General features: G+C 37.0%; 1 protein-coding gene and 1 pseudogene across 7 annotated transcripts in view; both read left to right on the top strand.

The window, feature by feature from the left end:
• The window catches only part of DROSHA (drosha ribonuclease III), a 119,106-nt gene that overhangs the window by 76,438 nt on the left and 22,563 nt on the right, over positions 1-20,105 (top strand). For 6 of the 7 annotated variants that reach the window (XR_011966293.1, XM_072605485.1, XM_072605487.1 and 3 more), the window contains 5 exons: positions 177-236; positions 2,470-2,569; positions 9,952-10,054; positions 12,118-12,188; positions 19,586-19,630. Coding sequence is in view for 6 of the 7 variants with exons in the window: in XM_072605485.1 (XP_072461586.1) it covers positions 177-236; positions 2,470-2,569; positions 9,952-10,054; positions 12,118-12,188; positions 19,586-19,630 (379 nt within the window). In the remaining variant the exon portion in view is untranslated. Of the gene's footprint in view, positions 1-176; positions 237-2,469; positions 2,570-9,951; positions 10,055-12,117; positions 12,189-12,897; positions 12,935-19,585; positions 19,631-20,105 lie in introns of all 7 variants that reach the window. The other variant, XM_072605489.1, reaches the window with a different exon arrangement.
• Positions 2,580-9,943, top strand: LOC140501664 (ubiquilin-4 pseudogene; annotated as a pseudogene).

The raw sequence follows: 20,105 nt of genomic DNA, 5'->3' as shown, positions 1-20,105 counted from the left end.
TTGGGCCTCAGTGCTAAGAATAGCGGTTTAATTGCACTGCGTCTTTGAGAAATGGCCAAGTAGAAGTATTTTCTTATCTAAAAACTAAATCCTATATTTCTTTTCTTTAAGTATACATATACTCTTATACATAGGTATGCACATACATGCTACTTTAAATGATCCTCTCTGTACAGGATTAACCACAATGAACGTTTGGAATTCCTGGGTGATGCTGTTGTTGAATTTCTAACTAGGTGAGTGTCTTTTTCTATTGTTTGCCCATTAATTCTGTTTCCAGGTACTTCATGTCATACATTGCCTTCTTTGTAATTAGGTTAATGAAGTAAAATAAGCACGTTTTGACAGTTCATTCTTTCTATCCTCAGTGAAGCTAAAAAGCCACACCTCTCCTCCTTAGTATCTTGCTGTCACTGATGGTATAATCAAAATTACAAGATAAAAGGCTATGTATATCCTGCCTGATTCTTATTAAAGTTCCTCACAACTGTAGGACATCAGCTTGTCCTGGACCAGGTGCCTTCAAGCTTAGATTTAATTTATAGAGGAAGAGATACATTTAAATGCAATTTTTTTTCTTTGATTTATCTTCATTACCAACTCCCACCTTTCCAATTGTAAGGGATACATGGATAAGCAATTATGAGTGACACAGTGCTATTTGTTTCTCTTTTTATTTTAAAGCCTTATTCTGAATATTTGAAAATCTCAAAATGTTTAGTATGGAAAGAAAATGCAAAGAAAAAAGTCATAACTGAAGAGATAATATAACTGATTAACAGAATATAATGGTATATCATATAAACAAATAGTATTGATGATAAGTTGTTGTTCACTCATTTCAGTTGTTTCCGACTTTGTGACCCCAATTTGGAGTTTGCTTGGCAAAGATACTAAAGTGGTTTGCCATTTCTTTCTCCAGCCTATTTTACAGATGAGGAAACTGAGGCAAACCAGGTTAAATGAGTGGCTTCCCCAAGAAGGGTCACACAGCTAAGAAGTGCCTGAGACCAGATTTGAACTCAGGAAGATGAGTATTCCAGGCCTGGCACTCTATCCACTGTGTCACCTAGCCACCCTTTGCATTTATAATTGCTATTTATCATATAGTTTATAAGTAAAACCAAATACAAATTTCACTGTACATAATGCAGCATTTGATATGATATCATAGGGATACTTTTCCAAAATTTATTCCTGTTGGAGAATTTTGAGTAATTCTTTTAAATGGAGTACTTTAAAATATCTTTATATTTTAAACATATAAATAGAAATTTATTATTTCAAGATATTTTATAAACTTTCGCAGGGGAAGAAAAGGGTTTCGTTTTTGTTTTCTAAATTCATTGATGACAAGTACCTTATGAAAAAGAGATATCTTTAAGAATCAAAGATCTAAGATTAAGTTCTACCTCTGGCTTATAGTGGCTGTGTGACCCTGGACAAGTTACTTATTCTCTCAGTGCCCCAGATAATTCTTTTAAGGCATCAGTTCTTAAACTTTTTGATCCCAAGACCCCTTTATACTTACTGAGGAGCCTCTCCCCTTCACTGCACGCCCCCCCCCCCCAGAACTTTTGTTCATATTGATTATATCCATTGATATTTACTATGTTAGAAATCAATATCAAAAAATCAATATGTCTTAATATTATTATGGAAATGGTTTTGACCTCTTGGAACCCCCTTGAAAGAGCTTCAGGAATTCCCAGTTGTTCTGAAGCTACACTTTAAGAACCATTGTTCTAAGACAGTTGACAGTATAGGTGCTAACCTGGATTTGTAGAGAAGTTTCCTCCCTGGCATCTACATTACTATTGAAATCATTGGACCCCTCTAAGAAGAAGAAGGAAAAAAAACTTGAATATAATGTCTTTCAAAGAGTAGCTCCCTATTGCTCTTTGGCCCATCCTAAGCTCTCTTCACATATGCCTCTGCCACTCCAAGGTATGAAGAACTTTCATATAAATCCCAGTGGACAAGAAGTTGACAACAATGGCTTGAAAAATAGCTTAGAAGTTTAGGTAACATAAAAAGTTTTTTCCCCTATCATTCCTTTTTTTGTTCTAGTCAATCCCAAAGCCTAGTCCTGCTTTTGTCTTCATACAGGGCTTTGGAATAACTCCATAGGCACCTTATAGTGGAACCATGTGTGAGGTCTAGCTTTTCTATCACAAATGGAGTTATCACTCTAAAGTATGGTGATTGGGATTTTTCAGGCCCAGGTTTTTTCTTCAGCCTTGCAACTCCAGAGAAGACTTTAATGCGAACAGTCCTTTTTGTGTGTGTTTACCAGTGAGTCTGTTGTTGCTGTTTAATAACCATTACGAGACACATTCCTGAAACATTTTCCTTATAAGTTATATCCAAATATTATATTCAAGTCCGTGTGAAATAAAGCAACAAATAGAAATTTATGGAATACACTTATTTGGTATGTGATGTGTATACATTTATTTATTTTTCCAGTGTCCATCTGTACTACCTGTTTCCTAGCCTAGAAGAAGGAGGATTAGCAACTTATCGCACTGCTATTGTTCAGAACCAACATCTTGCTATGTTAGCAAAGGTATGTAAAATGTTGAAAGCATTAAGCTCCTTTTACAGTGGTGTCTGTCATGCTTTTTTTTTTTCAGCCTGTTGCTGGTTTTGCATTTGAGTAAGAGAAACTCAGTCATTAGTTTTTCAACCAATTCTTTTGGCCTTTTTCAAGTTCTTTAGGGGAAGTAACAATTCGTAGTCCAGAATGGATTCAGCTCTTACTTGGGTTGTGTCTTCTCCTGGGTACCTTTGTGAGTTCAGCTACCAGCTAATGAATTCCACAGTGAGTTGACTTAATAAAAGATGAGGAAATAATTGAACAGATGTATACAATCAGAGAGTTAAGCATTTGGGGAAAATGCAGGAGAAATTGCATATTCCATACAGCTTACTTTAGTGTGTTGGTATTATGTTTACTTTTTACTATTATAAGCAGGATAATGGCTTTAGAAAAAGAAGAAGTACTTCCATTCACTTTATTTTTATGCTAATTTCTTAATGGGTTTTTTTTTAAACCTGCTGTTCCTAAAAAGTTAAAATCTGATACAAAATATATTCTTAATGCTACTATTTTTTTTTTTTAATTTTGACTTAGCCAAAGCTTTTAATTTTCCTTATTCCTGTCCATGATATTGTAGTATAGTGGCTCAGTGCTTTATTTCATTCTTGTTTATAAATTATTTTAATTAGAAATAACAAGAAGATGAACAAGTGCCATATACAGTACTTAAAGATTCACTCACTTCTTAGTGTACATTTTTTTATTTGATCTTCCAAAAATCACGGAGTCTAGTGCTACAGACTTCCTTATTTGCAAACTAGGGCTACTGCTTTAAGGTCAAAAAAGAAGAAAAAGAAAGACCAGCATGCTCTTTAAATTAACCTTTTAAACCTGCTCTATAAATGATCTTTACATTAAAAGTTTGATATCTAATAGAAAGATGTCTGAATATTTTCTGATATTTTCCATATATCTCCCATATTTGTTGTTGTTAATATACAGATATTTTCCTCATTCTTCCCTTGGTAGGTTACATTGTGAAACAGTAGGTTGCTATTAAAACTGTTAGTTATTTATTGAGGAAATATTGGCAGAGTATGGGAAACTAGCTTAACATAAAAATTGAAACTGTTTTATAGTACGATAAATGTTGTCCAATAGCAGTAAAAGCATGAAGTTTCCATTCTGACTGATATTGTTGATAGGTGCTACAGACTGGGAAACAGAAATTGAAAATGAAAGTGGCCAACTTGGTTCTTTCCTGGTTAGAGGAAACATTTATAACTTAGATCTTTGTTTTATTTTTAATTATGCAAAACTTATAGTGTATTAAAATTAGGCACATTAGGTAATCATTTAAGATCTTGAAAATGAGAATTTGTTTTTTGAAGTAAATGAACATCTCCTATATTAGGTTTGATAGCATGTATTTTACAAATATTGCCTCATTTCATATATTTCTTGATTCACCAGAGCTTTAGACCCTGGTATTGATGAACTTTTGCATTTTGTTTGACTTATGTCTTTTATAGGTCTCTATCTACCTAAGGTATTTAAAGCCAAGACTATCACAGTAACTGATCCCCTTAATCTTCATTATTGATTCAGTTCTATTGATTTTCAGGTATAGACCTCATGTTTTCCAAGTACTAAATAGTTCTGTCATTAAGAATTTTGTACTCTGCCATTTTCTCTGAAGTCCATCTGCTTCATGTTTGCCATAGTTTACTTGAGCAAGTGATGATCCTTTTAGAGAGAATCTGTATAGAATTGTGCATTGTGAAAAATAACACTTTCCAAAAATATTGAAACTAATTTCTAAGAATGTATCTCTAAATTGTGTTTCTTTCTATTTACCTGCCCCTTAAATGTATTGTAGGGTGATAAAGGTGAAAATGATAAGATGTTGTAATTCAATATAAACTTTGATACACAGTAAGGGCAAGCCAGTATTAACTCAGGCATAATTTTATAATACATAAATCCTTCCTCTTAGTGTAAAAAAAGAAGGAAAAATCAAATTGGAAGGAAAGATGTGTTCATAAGTGAGGAAATTCAAGAGTCTCACCTAATACTAAGTCCACTTCTTCCAAGTATTACTCAGGAGGAGCTGGCAAACAGATTTCTCAATTTAAGCTGTGAAATGGAGATAAATGTTGTAGTGCAGCCCATGGCATGCTAACATTAGATTTTATTTTCTGGAAGTGGTAGAAATGGGTTTATTTCATGTGACTGCATTTCTAGGTGATAATTTCCATATGAAAAACTGAACTAGGATATTAAGGAATCACAAGAGTTAAAACAGTATAGCAATGTGCACTTCTTATTGCCACTATTTCTACTTTCTTTCATCTTGTTATTACCATTCCTATGATAATTTCCAAGAATTTAGTATTACTTGTACTGGGATTACTAAAGCAGGTCATATTCTGTGCATGTGGTTCAAAGGCTAGTGACTTGCCTCCTCTTCAGTACCACTTTGTTTTTATTTTTTATTCTTTTGGATGGATCCTGTGATTTCATTGACAGAAGATGCTCCAGAAGACATCTGTTTTGTAACTTAGTTTCTAGAGAACAATGAAAGGTTAAGTGTCTTATCTGGAGACAGACAGTTAATACATACTGGAGCCCAAGTCTGCCTGATTCCAAGGCCAGCTCTTTCCATTATGCCATATTACCTCTTTTAATAAATACTTAGTATTTACTACATAGAACACCAGGTACCTGTCATATCTCTCTGTACTAAGTCAGCACCTAATAAATGTTTGTTGAATTCTGACTTTTACGCTCAAAAACTAGAAGAGGCTGTTAATATTATGTAACTTAGTTTTTAAAGTAAGTTATATAATAGTGAAGCATAGAATAATAAAATTTAGAATTGTAGTATTTGTTCCTTTCACTTATCATGGAAAGATTTGTGGGGGGTTGGGCTGGTGGGCAGGCGGATGGTGGCGGTGGCGGCAGCATGGCGGAGCCGGGGCTGGGCCCCCCAATCCGGGTCACCGTCAAGACCCCCAAGGACAAGGAGGAGATTGTGATCTGCGATCGCGCCTCGGTGAAGGAGTTCAAAGAGGAGATCTCCCAGAGGTTTAAGGCCCAGCAAGACCAGCTTGTCCTGATCTTCGCTGGCAAGATTCTCAAAGATGGAGACACATTAAGTCAACGTGGGATCAAGGATGGGCTCACTGTCCATTTGGTGATCAAGACCCCACAGAAGGCTCAAGATCCTGCCGCTGCTGCCTCCACCGCTACTGCTGCTTCCTCTGCCCCAGATGCTGTTTCTGCTCCAGCCCGCATGACAGCTTCACCTGCTGCCCCTGCTCAGCCATCCACGTCAAGCAGCACTGCCCCTGATGCTGCTAGTGGGAACCGGAGGAACAGTGGAGGTGGTCCAACCCCAGGGGCTGGGGATGGGCCTGCTAGTGGGCCTGCATCCATACTCTCTGGCTTTGGGGGCATCCTAGGACTGGGCAACCTAGGCCTTGGCTTGGCTAATTTCATGGAGCTACAGCAGCAGATGCAGAGGCAGCTGATGTCCAACCCTGAGATGCTATCCCAGATCATGGAGAACCCTCTTGTCCAAGACATTATGTCCAACCCTGACTTGATGCGCCACATGATCATGGCCAACCCACAGATGCAGCAGCTCATGGAGCGGAATCCAGAGATCAGCCATATGCTCAATAACCCAGAGTTAATGAGGCAGACCATGGAACTGGCTCGAAACCCTGCCAAGAGATGATGCGTAACCAGGACCGGGCCCCGAGCAACCTGGAGAGCATCCCTGGGGGATACAATGCCTTGTGCCGCATGTACACAGACATCAGGAGCCCATGTTCAGTGCTGCTTGGGAACAGTTCGGCAACAATCCCTTCTCCTCGTTGTCGGGGAATTCTGACAGCTCCTCCTCCCAACCTCTCCAGACTGAGAACCGGGAGCCCCTCCCTCACCCTTGGAGCCCCTCAGCCCCCACCTCCCAGGCCCCAGGGCCTGCTGGGGAGGGCACCAGAGGCTCAGGGACCAGCCAGGTGCACCCAACAGTCTCCAACCCCTTTGGGATCAACGCAGCTAGCCTGGGGTCAGGGATGTTTAATAGCCCTGAGATGCAAGGTCTTCTCCAGCAAATTTCAGAGAATCCCCAGTTAATGCAAAACATGATCTCTGCCCTGTACACTTGAAGTATGATGCAGACACTTGCCCAGAACCCGGACTTTGCTGCTCAGATGATGGTGAATGTCCCATTGTTTGCGGGAAACCCCCAGCTGCAGGAGCAGCTCAGGCTCCAGCTCCCTGTCTTTTTACAGCAGATGCAGAACCCAGACTCGCTGTCCATTCTCACCAATCCCCGGGCCATGCAGGCCCTGCTACAGATTCAACTGGGGCTACAGATGCTGCAGACGGAGGCCCCAGGGCTGGTGCCCAGCCTTGGCAACTTTGGGGCACCCCGGATCCCACCTCCCCCTACAGGAGGTAGCAGTGGTCCAGAGCCCCCATCACTTCCCAATCCACGCCAGCTAGTGCCTCTTCAGGAGGGGGCATCACCAGCCCCCAGCAGCAGCTGATGCAACAAATGATTCAACTTTTGGCTGGAGGAGGAAATTCCCAGGTGCAGACACCAGAAATTCGATTTCAGCAACAGCTGGAGCAGCTCAATGCCATGGGCTTCATCAACCGAGAGGCTAACGTGCAGGCCCTGATTGCTACGGATGGGGATATTAATGTATCCATTGAGAGACTGCTGGGCTCTCAGCCCTCCTAATCCCTGAGTCCATCCCCTGCACCCCACCCCACTCATCCACATATGCACACCTACACACTGACCTCCCCCATATCGTTCGGTTCCTTTGACATCTCCCCAACCTCTCCAAATCCATAACCTCACCTCCTATGACTCTTTACTCCATCTCTCTGGTTTTCAAGCCTCTTCAGACAGTAAAGGGAGAGGCATTTGGGGCATGGCAACCTAACCCCATAGCTCTGTCTTGAGTCTCTTGGTTCTACCTGTACATCTCTCCAACATTCTGCCCCTGCCTGACCTTTGACAAGAGACATTTAAGCAATTTTGACTTTTTGGGGGGCTTCCTAACTCCATCTCTGACTGCCCCCCATATTCTCCATAACTTATTATTAATGGAATTGAGTCATGGGATGATATGATTGATTGGCTTAATCTATCAGGGGATATTGATCTGCCCCTCTTAGTTGATTATGGAATCTTTTTGTGTCTAATTCTGGCTGTACCCCAGTTTTCTTATCAGAGCCTTCCCATGACACTTCCCACCAGTGCCATCTCCAACCTGACGTTCCCCTTCCTAACGAAGGGTTGTGGTGGATGGAGCAGGCAGTTAGTTTGTTTAAGACATCCCCTCACCCCCTTTCCATTACCCCAGTATATACTCCTATTCTGAACACCATTTATGTGCACAGCTCTTTGTGGGCTCTTCTGTGAAAGAGGAAAGGAGAAATTGTTTCTCTTTTGAGGAGGGAGATAGATCACTCTTTCAGGATATAGAAACAAGGGGGAATGATCCTACTAGATAGGGACCTTGACATTAGTGCTGCAGAGATGGAGTGGGGCGCAATGAAGCTTCCTGGAGGAGAGAGTGGAGGTCCCAGTTGTTGGAGTGAGTCAAAATGGGAAAAGAGTCAGCAACCCTAGGGGCAAGTTATGGTTTGCTAGACTGGGATAGAGAGTGAATTTAGGAGAAGGGCCTTATAAATCCTAATTAGGGATTGGAATTAGAAGGGAGAGAGGGCAATTCTCAGTCCCCACAGTGGTCCCTGTTGACTACATAACCCCCAAGCACAGAATGTTGATAACTTTCCCTTTCCCCTTTCCCCCTCCCCTGTCCCCAGCACAGATGTAAACAATTCTCCATGTGTTCAAGACCACCAGGGGCTTGTCCAGGTCTAAAGTGACCATTACCTTTGGCCCTCCCCTGGGAACTAGGGTTTGTCCCAGAAGGGGCTGAGATGATTTTCTCTGCCCCTCAGGGGTGTTGCAGGAGGGAGGGTCCTATGTTCTAGTTTCAGAACCATCTCCCCCAAAAAGAAGTGGGGGTTTGCCGGTCTGGGGGTGGGATGGGAGTAGCTGGTATGCAGAAGTCTTGATACCGAATAAGGATGAGCATGCCCCTTTGAAAAGGGGCAGGGATATCACCCAACCATCCCCTCCCCCTCCAGACACACACGCACGTACATACACATGTACATAATCACCCCAACCTCTGAATACTGGTAAGTGCTGTAAGATCATAGGATAGAAGAGTGGTGGGGGCCCTCAGCCTCTTTGTCCTGAGCCTATGCCTTTCTTACCTCTGTGTTCATCCCCTCTCCAAGTTCTTCCTTTTGTCCTCTATGCCAGAAAACCCTATTTGAAGGAGGAAGTGGTGACAAAAGTCATTTTTTTGAGCTGGGGTTGGAGACCAAGATAGTAGAGAACAGACGCCTTATCCCTACCCATTCCCCCAATCCCATGTAAATAAATGGCATGATCTTTGTCGTGAAAAAAAAAAAAAAAAAGATTTGTGGCTTTTAGTCTAATAAAAAAAATGCTACTTTAATTCTGAGGGAAACCAACAAGGTAAGATTTGGGTTTCTGGTTTTGCTGTTTTCTACCAAGGTCTTCCATACACCCTTGGACAAGAGTACTTGGACAAGTTACTTAATCTTTTGGGCCAGTTTCTTCATCTGCATAAGGAAGGATCTCCAAAGTCCTAACTCTAGAGCTAGTGTTACAAAAAGAACATTTTGAAGTATTTCAGTGGGTACAACCTAAAATCAGTACTCTTTAGTTCAGCATAGGGGCCATCAGCACCACATGCTTGAGGGAAAGAAAGGAATAGACCTTTTGAATCTTATGGGACAAGGGTTGGCTAAGGTCTTCATGGATTTCATGTAAAAATTGTCATTTGTGGTTCAGCATAGGTATTGTGGAAATAATTGGATCAGTTCTGGGCACCATGATACAGGGGAAGAAAATCTGGCTAAAGAGTCAGAGGTCTGGGTTTCACATCCCACCTCTCAAATGTACAACCTCTGTGACCCTGGGTAAGACATTTAAGCTTCCTGAGGTCTCTGAGGTCTCTTCTGACTCTAAGATCCTATGACATCCAAAAGGTTTTAATTTGCTGCAAGTAGTTCAGTTCCATTTTCCAAGGTTCTTGGTTAGATATGGTTCTGATCTTTTCTTTTGGATTTGATAGCCTACCTGAGAAAAAGGTTTAGGACTGACTCACATTCAAAAAATACCTTGTATACATATGTGTAGCACTGACCTGACTATAGACACTGTAAGTGACAGATTTTATAATTCTTTGTAATGGTACTTTGTAAATGTCAAATTATTATAATGGATTTTGCTTGATTTGATTTTTGTATTTGTTCTTACTTTATTTTGATATTTGTAGAAACTTGAACTGGACCGATTCATGCTTTATGCTCATGGACCTGACCTCTGTAGAGAATCAGACCTTCGCCATGCTATGGCAAATTGTTTTGAGGCTTTAATAGGTAATATCTCTTATTACAAATCAGGCTCTTTCTTGCAAAGTTTTGGCACATGGGTACATTTTGAGATATAAAATGCTTAATTGAATTGAATTGAATCTAATTCCATTTAGACATTTATTAAATACGAACTGTTAGCAGGGAACTGTTTGGCTTTGAGAATACAAAGATGGTAATGAAATTAGTCTTGTCTTCAAGGAGCTTTCACTTTCTTTGAGTGAGGTGGAGAAGGAAGGAAAAATATAAGAGAGATGAGAATACAAAGTATAACCCAAATAATAAAAAAAAATCTGAGGATTTCAACAACAATAGGAGTTTGGGAGATATTCTGAAAATCTTTAGGTAAGAAGTAGAGGTGAAGGAGTGAATTTTAGACATGGAAGACAACGTGTACATAGGGACAGATGTAGCAGTTGGAAGTAGTTTATGGAAAATAGCAGGCCAGTTTGACCTGAACAGAAAGTGGGTGGAACAAAATAGTATGAAATAAGACTGGAAAAGTTGTGAAGGGTTTTACAAGGTCTCAGTCTGAAAATCTGTAGATGGACAATAAAGAAGCTATTGTTCACGTAAGCAGAATAAAATTGGCCTTAGTTACAGGAAAAGATGAATTAATTAGCAGTTATCTAATGCCTTCAAATTATTTATGCTAAAATAGATGAGGAAAGCTTTGAAATATTTAAAAATCTATCTTTTGTAGAATTCACTCAGTGAAAAATTGAAAAATTATAAGGTAAATATTAAGTGTATCCGACCACATTTCAGCAGTTTTAGTACTTATGTTGCCATTATTTCTTATTTCTTGGAAAACAGATTAATGTTTGACAGTCTGTGTTTTCCACTGCAATGCTCCTCAGACACTTAATTGTAGCATACAAGGGACTGTATCTTCTGACAAGCATTGCCAGCTTGAATAGGACTGTCAGTTTTGGCTTTTACTACAAAGCTAGAAAAACTTAAGGTATACACCTGACAGTAACAATTTTAGCCCGGCTAAATTAGAAAAAGTCATCACCAGAAGGGTGGCTACTGAATGATGAATTTTTTTTCTGCCATAAACAACTTATAAAGACTGTTCTTTAAAGCATTTTAAACACAAAGACTTTTTGATCCTTGACGGTAGAGGGAGCACTCACACTGATTAAATCACAGATCCTTGAAATAAGATGTAAGTATTCTAGAGTAGTAATATTCTATTTAACATTTAGTGTGCACAGTTTGCTTAATAGTTACTGTATAGATATGAACTCCTACACTTATTTTGAGATGCTAATTGTCCAGTTTACATTGAGCAGCAGAATTGTGCCCCTGAGTCCAGGCTCATGTTCATCAGCCTGTGACTCTTCATCTGAATGGACTTCAAGCTATAAATTAAAAAAAAAAAAAAAAACAGACCTTGATGCTTTGCCTCAGACACCTAGTAGGAAAATACTTTTACCTTTTGTCAGCGTAAGTTTCTTCACCTACAGAATGGGAACAATAATAGCATCTGCCTCACAGGGTGATTGTGAGGATTCAAATCAGATATATGTAAGGTGCTTTGCAAATATCAAAGTGATGTGTAAAATTAGCTATCGTTAGTTCTTTTATCACTTAGTTTTTTCACATTCAAAAAGAGTTAACCATAATTTGGTGATTCCTAATGTATTTGCTATAGCCTTTTTTTATTTTAATATTTCATTTGATTCATCTTAGATGCATACCTTTTCTCTGAAGTATATATTAAAATAAGCAAAAGTTATATTTTTAAAGCTAATACTTTAGAAGATTCATATACATCATCACTTTATGAAATTTTTGTGCTTCCATCTTCTTGTTTTGCCCAGTTTTAATGCTTTTTAAAAGAAAGTTTATTTTGCATTTAAGTAAGTTTTGTAGTATAAAATATTACTAAATTAGAGGGAAAGTTTTGTTTTTTTAGTCACTTCTGTCAAGTTGTGGAAATGAGTTGTTTGTGTATGTGGTGTGCTGTTTTCCTTTTGGCAGAGGGCTAGGGCTTTTGGGAATTTGTAGTTTTCTCTGAATTAATACAATTTTTCCTTTCCACATATTGTTCTTTCATTTAGGAGCTGTTTACTTGGAGGGAAGCCTTGAAGAAGCTAAACAGTTATTTGGCCGCTTGCTCTTTAACGACAAGGTATTTTCACTTGAATCTTTTGGCTTTCTTCTTTCTTCCTAAAAAAAAGACAATTAGTCTTTTTTCGTAACATTTTAATTTCAGTAAAATTTTTTATATTTTAGTGAATAATGTGATCAACTAAATAAAATATATTTGTTTATTTAACATAGAATTAAAGGAAATCATATTATTCTGATTTTGATATAAATCTTTAGGTTTTAAGCATTAAGTCTTTTGGGACACCCTATATTGAAAGTAGTCATTTCATTGCTTTGCATTTCACGACTGAAAGAATAAAGAATTATTTTTTTAGAAAATTTTAGTTTTAATACATTTATAAGATTCTAAAGTAGTTTTTGTTAGCAAATTCTTATATTTGAGAGTTTTATATTTCTAGAGAGATCTTTAATCCTTGATGTAAGCAGTTTATTTCTTTTATAATCAGACTAAAGAATTAATGTTACATTTAAAAAGTTATGGTTATACTTCAAATTGAAATAAGTTATCACAACTTATTGTAATAGTTTTCACAGTACAATAAGAAAATATGTAATAGGCCTGTGTTCTCCACCCTTATGATCCTTTTATATTTACTGGTGTTTTTCATTACTCTTGTATTTTAGGTTTCAAAAAAATAATGATAGCATGAAAAAAGTAGCCTGCATTTTTTACGTATAGATCTTTTTTTCCAATATCTATGTAGTAGTTCATGCATTTCATCCTTTAGGAAATGTTCCGAAGGAAACACACATCCTCCTACATAGGTAAACATTTTATAATGTAGACATTTTTAGTTATATGTCAATTTTGCAGAAAGAAACTGTTTTATGACTTTATTCAGTCTTGAAACTTTATTAATAACTGTCATTACACTGTACTTTTATATTGGCTTCAGTGTCTAATGCTCTTATTGCAGCTTTATAAATGGGATTACTGAAGACCAGGTGGTTTTGTTTGTTTGTTTTTGTTTTTTAAGTGCAGGTCTTTTGTGAACCTGAATAGAGATATATTGCATGCTTGCTTTTTGTGACTTTCAAACTTGGTTGGTCTTTCTTCTCCTGGTGTTTCTGACACTTCATTGTTGCTCCTATCTTCCTTCTTTATGACTACTCTCTACTGCTTTATCTCTAGCCACCTTCTTCATGGTTCCCCTTTCCTTCATATGTTTTACTGACAAGCCACCCACTTCCATTGCTACAACTATCACTGCTACATAAATGATGCCCAGATCTCTATCTCCAGCCCAATCTTTCTCCTGTGCTCCAGATTTATGTTTCTTTCTCTCTCTCTGTATGCCAGCACCTCAGACTTAACATCTACACTTAGAAATAATTATCTTTTCTCTTTGGAAAATAGTTCCCCTTTTTGATTTCTCAATTCTGCCAGACACAACCATCCTCATATTCAATTTATGCTTAAAACTTTAGCCATTTTTTGGTGGCTCCATCCATTCTTCTTACTTCCTATAGCAAACCAGTTGCTAAATCCTATTATTCTCACCTCCACAGTATCTCTTATAATTATCCCCTACTGTTTATTTTCAATGTAGTACTCTTCTTAACCTCTAACCTATCCTTATTTCAGTAACCTCAGAACTGATCTTCATTTCTTCCACATCCATCTTTTTCACGTTGCTTCTCAATTAGTGTCTAGTGTTAGTCTTGTGATCCCTTTGCTCAGAATTGGTCAGTGGTTCCCATTACCTTATTCCTTTGCCTAGAATTAAACTCCTTCCTTAATTTGGCCCCAGACTATGTCCTGAAACTTAGAACCTCCCACTTTCCTTTATATACCCAAAGCACCATAAAAACTAGACTCTTTGATGTTCCCCTGTGGCTTTTAATTCCATTTTCCTCAGTTTTACTCAAATTCCATCTCTTCAATGAAATATATACTCTCTCTGTTCTCCTCTTCTCCTTATGCCTTTTTCCTGCCAAAAGTAACCTTTCTATATGAACTAACCTTACACTTTTAATGCCTCTCCTGTTTCACCTTCATGTTATAGTTATTTGTGTACATGCCCCATGTCACCTATTACTTATTGTCTGCAGCCTCCATGAAAGCTGGGATTATGTCTCATTCTTGTCTGTATCTTCCATAACACCTATCCTAATGTCTTGCATGTACATATTCAATTAGTGGTTTAGGTAAAGCATTATATATAATACTTCAAAGGATTCAAAGGAGGAGAAAATGAATGTAGACCAGAGCAGTGGTCCATATAACTAGTAATAGTAATAATATTGATATCATGAGCAGGACCTTGAAGGAAGAGTAGAATTTGGACAGGTGGAAAGAAGATTGGAAGAACATCATGAGTAAAAAGTACAAGAAACAGACAAGAGTGTGGTATATTTCGGGAACAGTGAAGTGACATCACTAGTTTGCCAGGAGTGGAGAATTCATATTGAGGAAAAATTAGAAGTAGATTATTTAATGTTCATCTAGAGAACAGGACCTGCCTGGGACCATTGAAAGTTTTTGCACAAAAGAGGGATATGACTAAAGTTTCATTTTTAAGCAAGTTTTAATCAGCTAAAAGTATACCAGAGATTAGAATGAAGAGAGAGTAGGAGCATAAAGGCCAGTTAGGTGGCTATTAAAGTCATCCAGCTATGAGATATTTATTGAAGGATTGGATTATTTATGGTGGTGATGGTGGAATTAGAATGAAAGGACAATTCAATAAACTATCATTAGTGATTATTTTGGGAGGAACATTGCCCTTGAAGCAGGAGATTCAAAGATAAAATAGGACACAATCCCTTACTTAAGGAATGTAATGATGGAAGAAGACTGTCACAGATAAGTGTGTGATACAAGGTAAAATTTTTTCACAAAAGGTCGTTTTAAACAAATTACTATAATACATATTGGGAGTGGGGGAAGGGTGAGATCATATAGGTCATCTTGGAAAGAAATGGCTTCTGATCTGGACCTTGAATTTAAATAGAGTTGTGGGGTACATCCCAGAGATGGAGGATGACCTATACAAATACACAGAGGAGGGAGAAGGCAAAATGTGCTCTTATAGTAATTAATGGTCTAGTTTAGCTGGTATGTTTTATTCATAAAAGGAGTAGAATTAACTGAGGCTGGAAAAGGGGATTGGGACTAGACCCTTAAATGGCAGCTTATTTAGTTTGTCTTTTATCCTCAAGATAGAGGCAAACCATTGAAAATATATTTGTCTATATTAAGATGATTTTGACAACTACAAGGTTGAATTGAAGAAATATTAGACCCGACAAGGAAATCAGTCAAGAGACTATAGACTGAGTGAGAAGTAATGTCACAGTATTGGTTTAAAAAGTATATATAGTTTCACTTTTGAGAATCCTCAAACTCATGAAAATAGCAAAGTTGAGTGTGATCTCAGACACCACATAAACCAACATATCCCTGAGTAAGATGGCTCAACAAAAGTCAACCTTTGCTTGAAGACCTCTTGGGAGAGGAATCGCTACTTCCCAAGTCATTTTATTTTACTCTTTTTTTTTTTTAATTGTTTTATTTGTTTTCAGTGTTGTACAATTACTTCCATATGTCTTGGATTGTTTTTTCCCTCCCTCCCCCCTTACCTCCCTACTCCTTTCCTGAGATGGCATACAATTTTATGTAGGTTCTACACATACATTCCTATTATATACATTTTCACCTTAGTCATGTTGCATAGAAGAATTAAAACGAATGGGAGAAATCATAAAACAAAACATAATACAAAAGAAAATGATCTGCTTCGTTCTGCGTTCGAATTCCATAGTTTTTTCTCTGGATGTGGAGGACATTTTGCCTCAGGAGACCACTGAGAATTTTTTAAGTCCTTGGATTGCAATGAAGTACTGAGTCTACCAGAAAAATTCCTTGCACACTGTGGTTGTTGCTGTGTACAAAGTTCTCCTGGTTCTGCTCCTTTCACTCAGCATCACTTCATATAAGTCTTTCCAGGCCTCTCTGAAGTCTTCCTGTTCATCATTTCTTATAGCACAATAGTATTCCATTACATTCATGTACAATTTATCCAGCCATTCTCCAATTGATGGGCATCCCCTTGATTTCCAGTTTATGGCCACCATAAAAAAAGCTGTTATAAATATTTTTGTACATATGAGACCCTTTCTCATTTTTATGATCTCTTGGAGATACAGTCCAGAAGCGGTATTACTTGGTCAAAGGGTATACACATTTTTGTAACCCTTTGGGCATACTTCCAAATTGCTCTCCACAATGGTTGGATCAGCTTACCGCTCCACCAATTCTCCCACGTCTTCTCCAACATTTATCATCTTCCTGTTTTGTCATGTTAGCCAATCTGATAGGAGTACTGTGGTATCTCAGAGTTGTTTTGATTTGCATCTCTAATCAATATTGATTTAGAGCAGTTTTTCATATGACTATAGATAGCTTTAATTTCTTCCTCTGAAAACAGCCTGTTCATATCTTTTGACCATTTATTAATTGGGGAATGACTTGTATTCTTGTACATTTGACTCAGTTCTCTATATATTTTAGAAATGAGGCCTTTATCACAGAGACTAGTTGCAAAAATTCTTTCCCAGTTTTCTGCTTCCCTCCTAATCTTGGTTGCATTGGATTTGTTTGTGCAGAAACTTTTCAGTTTAATGTAATCAAAATTATCCATTTTGCACTTCATAATGTTTTCTGTCTCTTGTTTAGTCAAAAATTTTTCCATTCTCCATAAATCTGATAAAATACACTATTTCTTGCTCCACTAATTTGTTTATAGTATCAATATTTTTCCTAGGTCATGTACCCATTTGGACTTTATTCTTCTGTACAGTATCAGGCATTGGTCTATGCCCAGTTTCTGCCACACTGTTATCCAGTTTTCCCAGCAATTTTTGTCAAGCAGTGAGTTCTTATGCCAGAAGCTGGGGTCCTTGGGTTTATCAAACAGTAGATTGCTGTATTCATTGACTACTGTGTCTTGAATACCTAACCTATTCCACTGGTCTTACCCCTTTGTTTCTTAGCCAGTATCAAGTGGTTTTGATAATTGCTACTTTGTAATACAATTTGAGATCTGGTAGAGTTAGGCCGCCTTCCCTAGCATTTCTTTTCATTAGTTCCCTTGATATTATGGACCTTTTGTTTTGTCAGATGAATTTTGATATTATTTTTTCTAGCTCTAGAAAATAATTATCTGGTAGTTTCATTGGTATGATACTGAATAAGTAAATTAATTTAGGTAGAATTGTCATTTTTATTACGCTGCCTCAGCCTACCCATGAGCAACTGATGTTTTTCTACTTAATTAGATCTGACTTTATTTGTGTGAAAAGTGGCTTGTAATTGTGTTCATATATAGTCCCTGCGTTTGTTTTGGCAGGTAGACTCCCAAATATTTTATAGTGTCTACCCTAGCTTTAAAAGGGATTTCCCTTTCTATCTCTTGCTCTTGGTCTTTGTTAGTAATATATAGAAATATAGGAGATTTGTGTAGGTTTGTTTTGTAGCCTGCAACTTTGCCAAAGTTGTTTATTATTTCAAGTAGTTTTTTACTTGATTCTCTGTGATTCTGTAAGTATATCATCATATCATCTGCAAAGAGTGATAACTTAGTTTCTTCTTTGCCTATTCTAATTCCTTCGATTTCTTTTTCTTATTGCTACAGCTAACATTTCTAGTACCATATTGAATAATAGTAGTGATAATAGGCATCCTTGTTTCATCCCTGATCTTATTGGAAATGCATCTAGCTTATCACCATTGAATATAATGCTTGCTGAAGGTTTCAGGTAAATACTGCTTACTATTTTATGGAAAGTTCCATTTATTCCTATGCTTTCCAGTGTTTTCAGTAGGAATGGGTATTGTATTATGTCACAAGCTTTTTCTGCATCTGTTGAGATAATCATGTGGTTTCTGTTAGTTGTTGATATGATCAATAATGCTAATAGTTTTCCTAATATTGAACCAGCCTTTCATTCCTGGTATAAATCTTGCTTGATCGTAATGTATTATTCACATGAAAAGTTTCTGTATTCTTTTTGCTAAAATCTTATTTAAAATTTTTTGCGTCTATATTCATTAGAGAAATTGGTGTATAGTATTCTTTCTCTGTTTTGGCTCTTCCTAGTTTAGTTATCAAAACCATACTTACAAAGAATTTGGGGGGACTCCGTTCCCAATTTTCCCAAATAGTCTATATAGTATTGGAATTAACTGTTTGGTAGAATTCACTTGTAAATCCATCAGGCGCTGGAGATTTTTTCCTGGGGAGTTCATTGATGGCTTATTCAATTTCATTTCCTAAGATGGGGTTATTTAAGTATTCAACTTCCTCTTCTGTTAATCTGGGCAGTTTATGTTTTTTAAAATAATCATCCATCTCATTTAGATTGTCGAATTTATGGGCATACAGTTGGGCAAAGTAATTTCTAATTATTGTTTTAATTTCCTCCTCATTGGAGGTGAGTTCACGCTTTTCATTTTTGATATGGGTAATTTGGTTTTCTTTTTTAAATCAAATTGACCAAAGGTTTATCAATTTTATTGATTTTTTTCATAAAACCAGCTCTTAGTTTTATTTACTAGTTCAATAGTTTTCTTAATTTCAGTTTTATTAATCTCTCCTTTGGTTTTCGGTATTTTTAATTTGTTATTTACTTGAGGATTTTCAGCTTGTTTTTTTTTTCTAGCTTTTTCAGCTGCATGCCCAATTTATTGATCTCCATTTTACTGTTTCAAACCTAACTACTCTTAGGAAGTTATTCTTTATCTCAAACCTAAATCTTTCTCCCTCTGATTTCCACCCATTACTCCTGGTTCATCTCTGTGGGATCAAGGAGAACTAGTTAAGCTTCCCCTTCAATTTTTTTGGCATCATGTCTCACCCAAAATCTTCCTTTTTGGACAAGAGATCAATCCACAGAGTGCTTTATCTCAAGGCCTTTTCCCATTCTTTTTGTCTCCTTCCAACTTATCAATACCCTTCTTGATATGGTTTCTAAATTTGTGAATGAGTACTGCAAATAAAAAGTTTTGAATTGAGGTATTATATTAGAGTTGTCTATAGCCATTTTACGTTTTCTGCAAAATGTAAGTTAGAAAAAGAATCTTTTTAAAAAGAGCTTAAGCAACTTATTAACTTTTTACATTATTTTTGCATTAGTTATTTTTTACTTCGCTAGTGGTTGGGTTTGGTTTTTTGGGTTTGTTGTGTTTTTTTTGTTTGTTTTTTTGCTTAACAAGATAATTGGAGACACTAAAGACAGATTAAGTTAGTGAATGTACTTTTAAAAGAATTTGTTTGCCAACACTATTTTTAATTTGCAGTAATCACAGTCAGCATCTAAAATAGTTCATATTTTAAATAAAGACATTTTATTTAGTATTCTGAAATATATCAAATGAATCCTTTAAACGTTAAAAGTTTCTCCCACGTTTTTTAGGATCTCCGAGAAGTATGGCTTAATTATCCCCTTCACCCACTCCAAGTAAGTGATTCTTTAGCCTCATTTAGTGATTTTGCTTTATTTTAGAATTTGAGGTTTTTTGTCACTTTCATCCTTAGATTCTCTCAAAGATATTACGGAATTCACCTGTCATGACAGTATTAGAAATTGAGTGATGAATAGAATGATGCTTACCATATTACCTAGTCTGTGTCTTTTTCTCCATTTCATAAGGCAAATAAAGCTTTTTGTGTAGAAGAGTTTGGCAGCAAGGTGATAGTAATAGAACATTATTTTGATGCCAGTTTGCCTACTATATAGGATAAAGAAAAAAGGAAAATATGTTTTATGGAAAAATAAGTAAACCAAATTTGAGATTAAATTTTATCTGATTTGTACCTGAGAAATTCAAGTCTTTAACTTACAGTGCTGAAAGAGTATTACTAAATTAAAATGACTGTTATTGGAGATCTGTAGGACCTTCTGGTATTGTTTATAAATTGGACACCTTTCCTAC

The sequence above is a fragment of the Notamacropus eugenii genome, chromosome 4 (genome assembly GCF_028372415.1).
Source record: "Notamacropus eugenii isolate mMacEug1 chromosome 4, mMacEug1.pri_v2, whole genome shotgun sequence".
In the NCBI taxonomy this organism is placed as follows: Eukaryota; Metazoa; Chordata; class Mammalia; order Diprotodontia; family Macropodidae; genus Notamacropus; species Notamacropus eugenii.
Note: the sequence above shows the minus strand (reverse complement) of the source record. Positions and strands in the feature narration are given on the sequence as shown.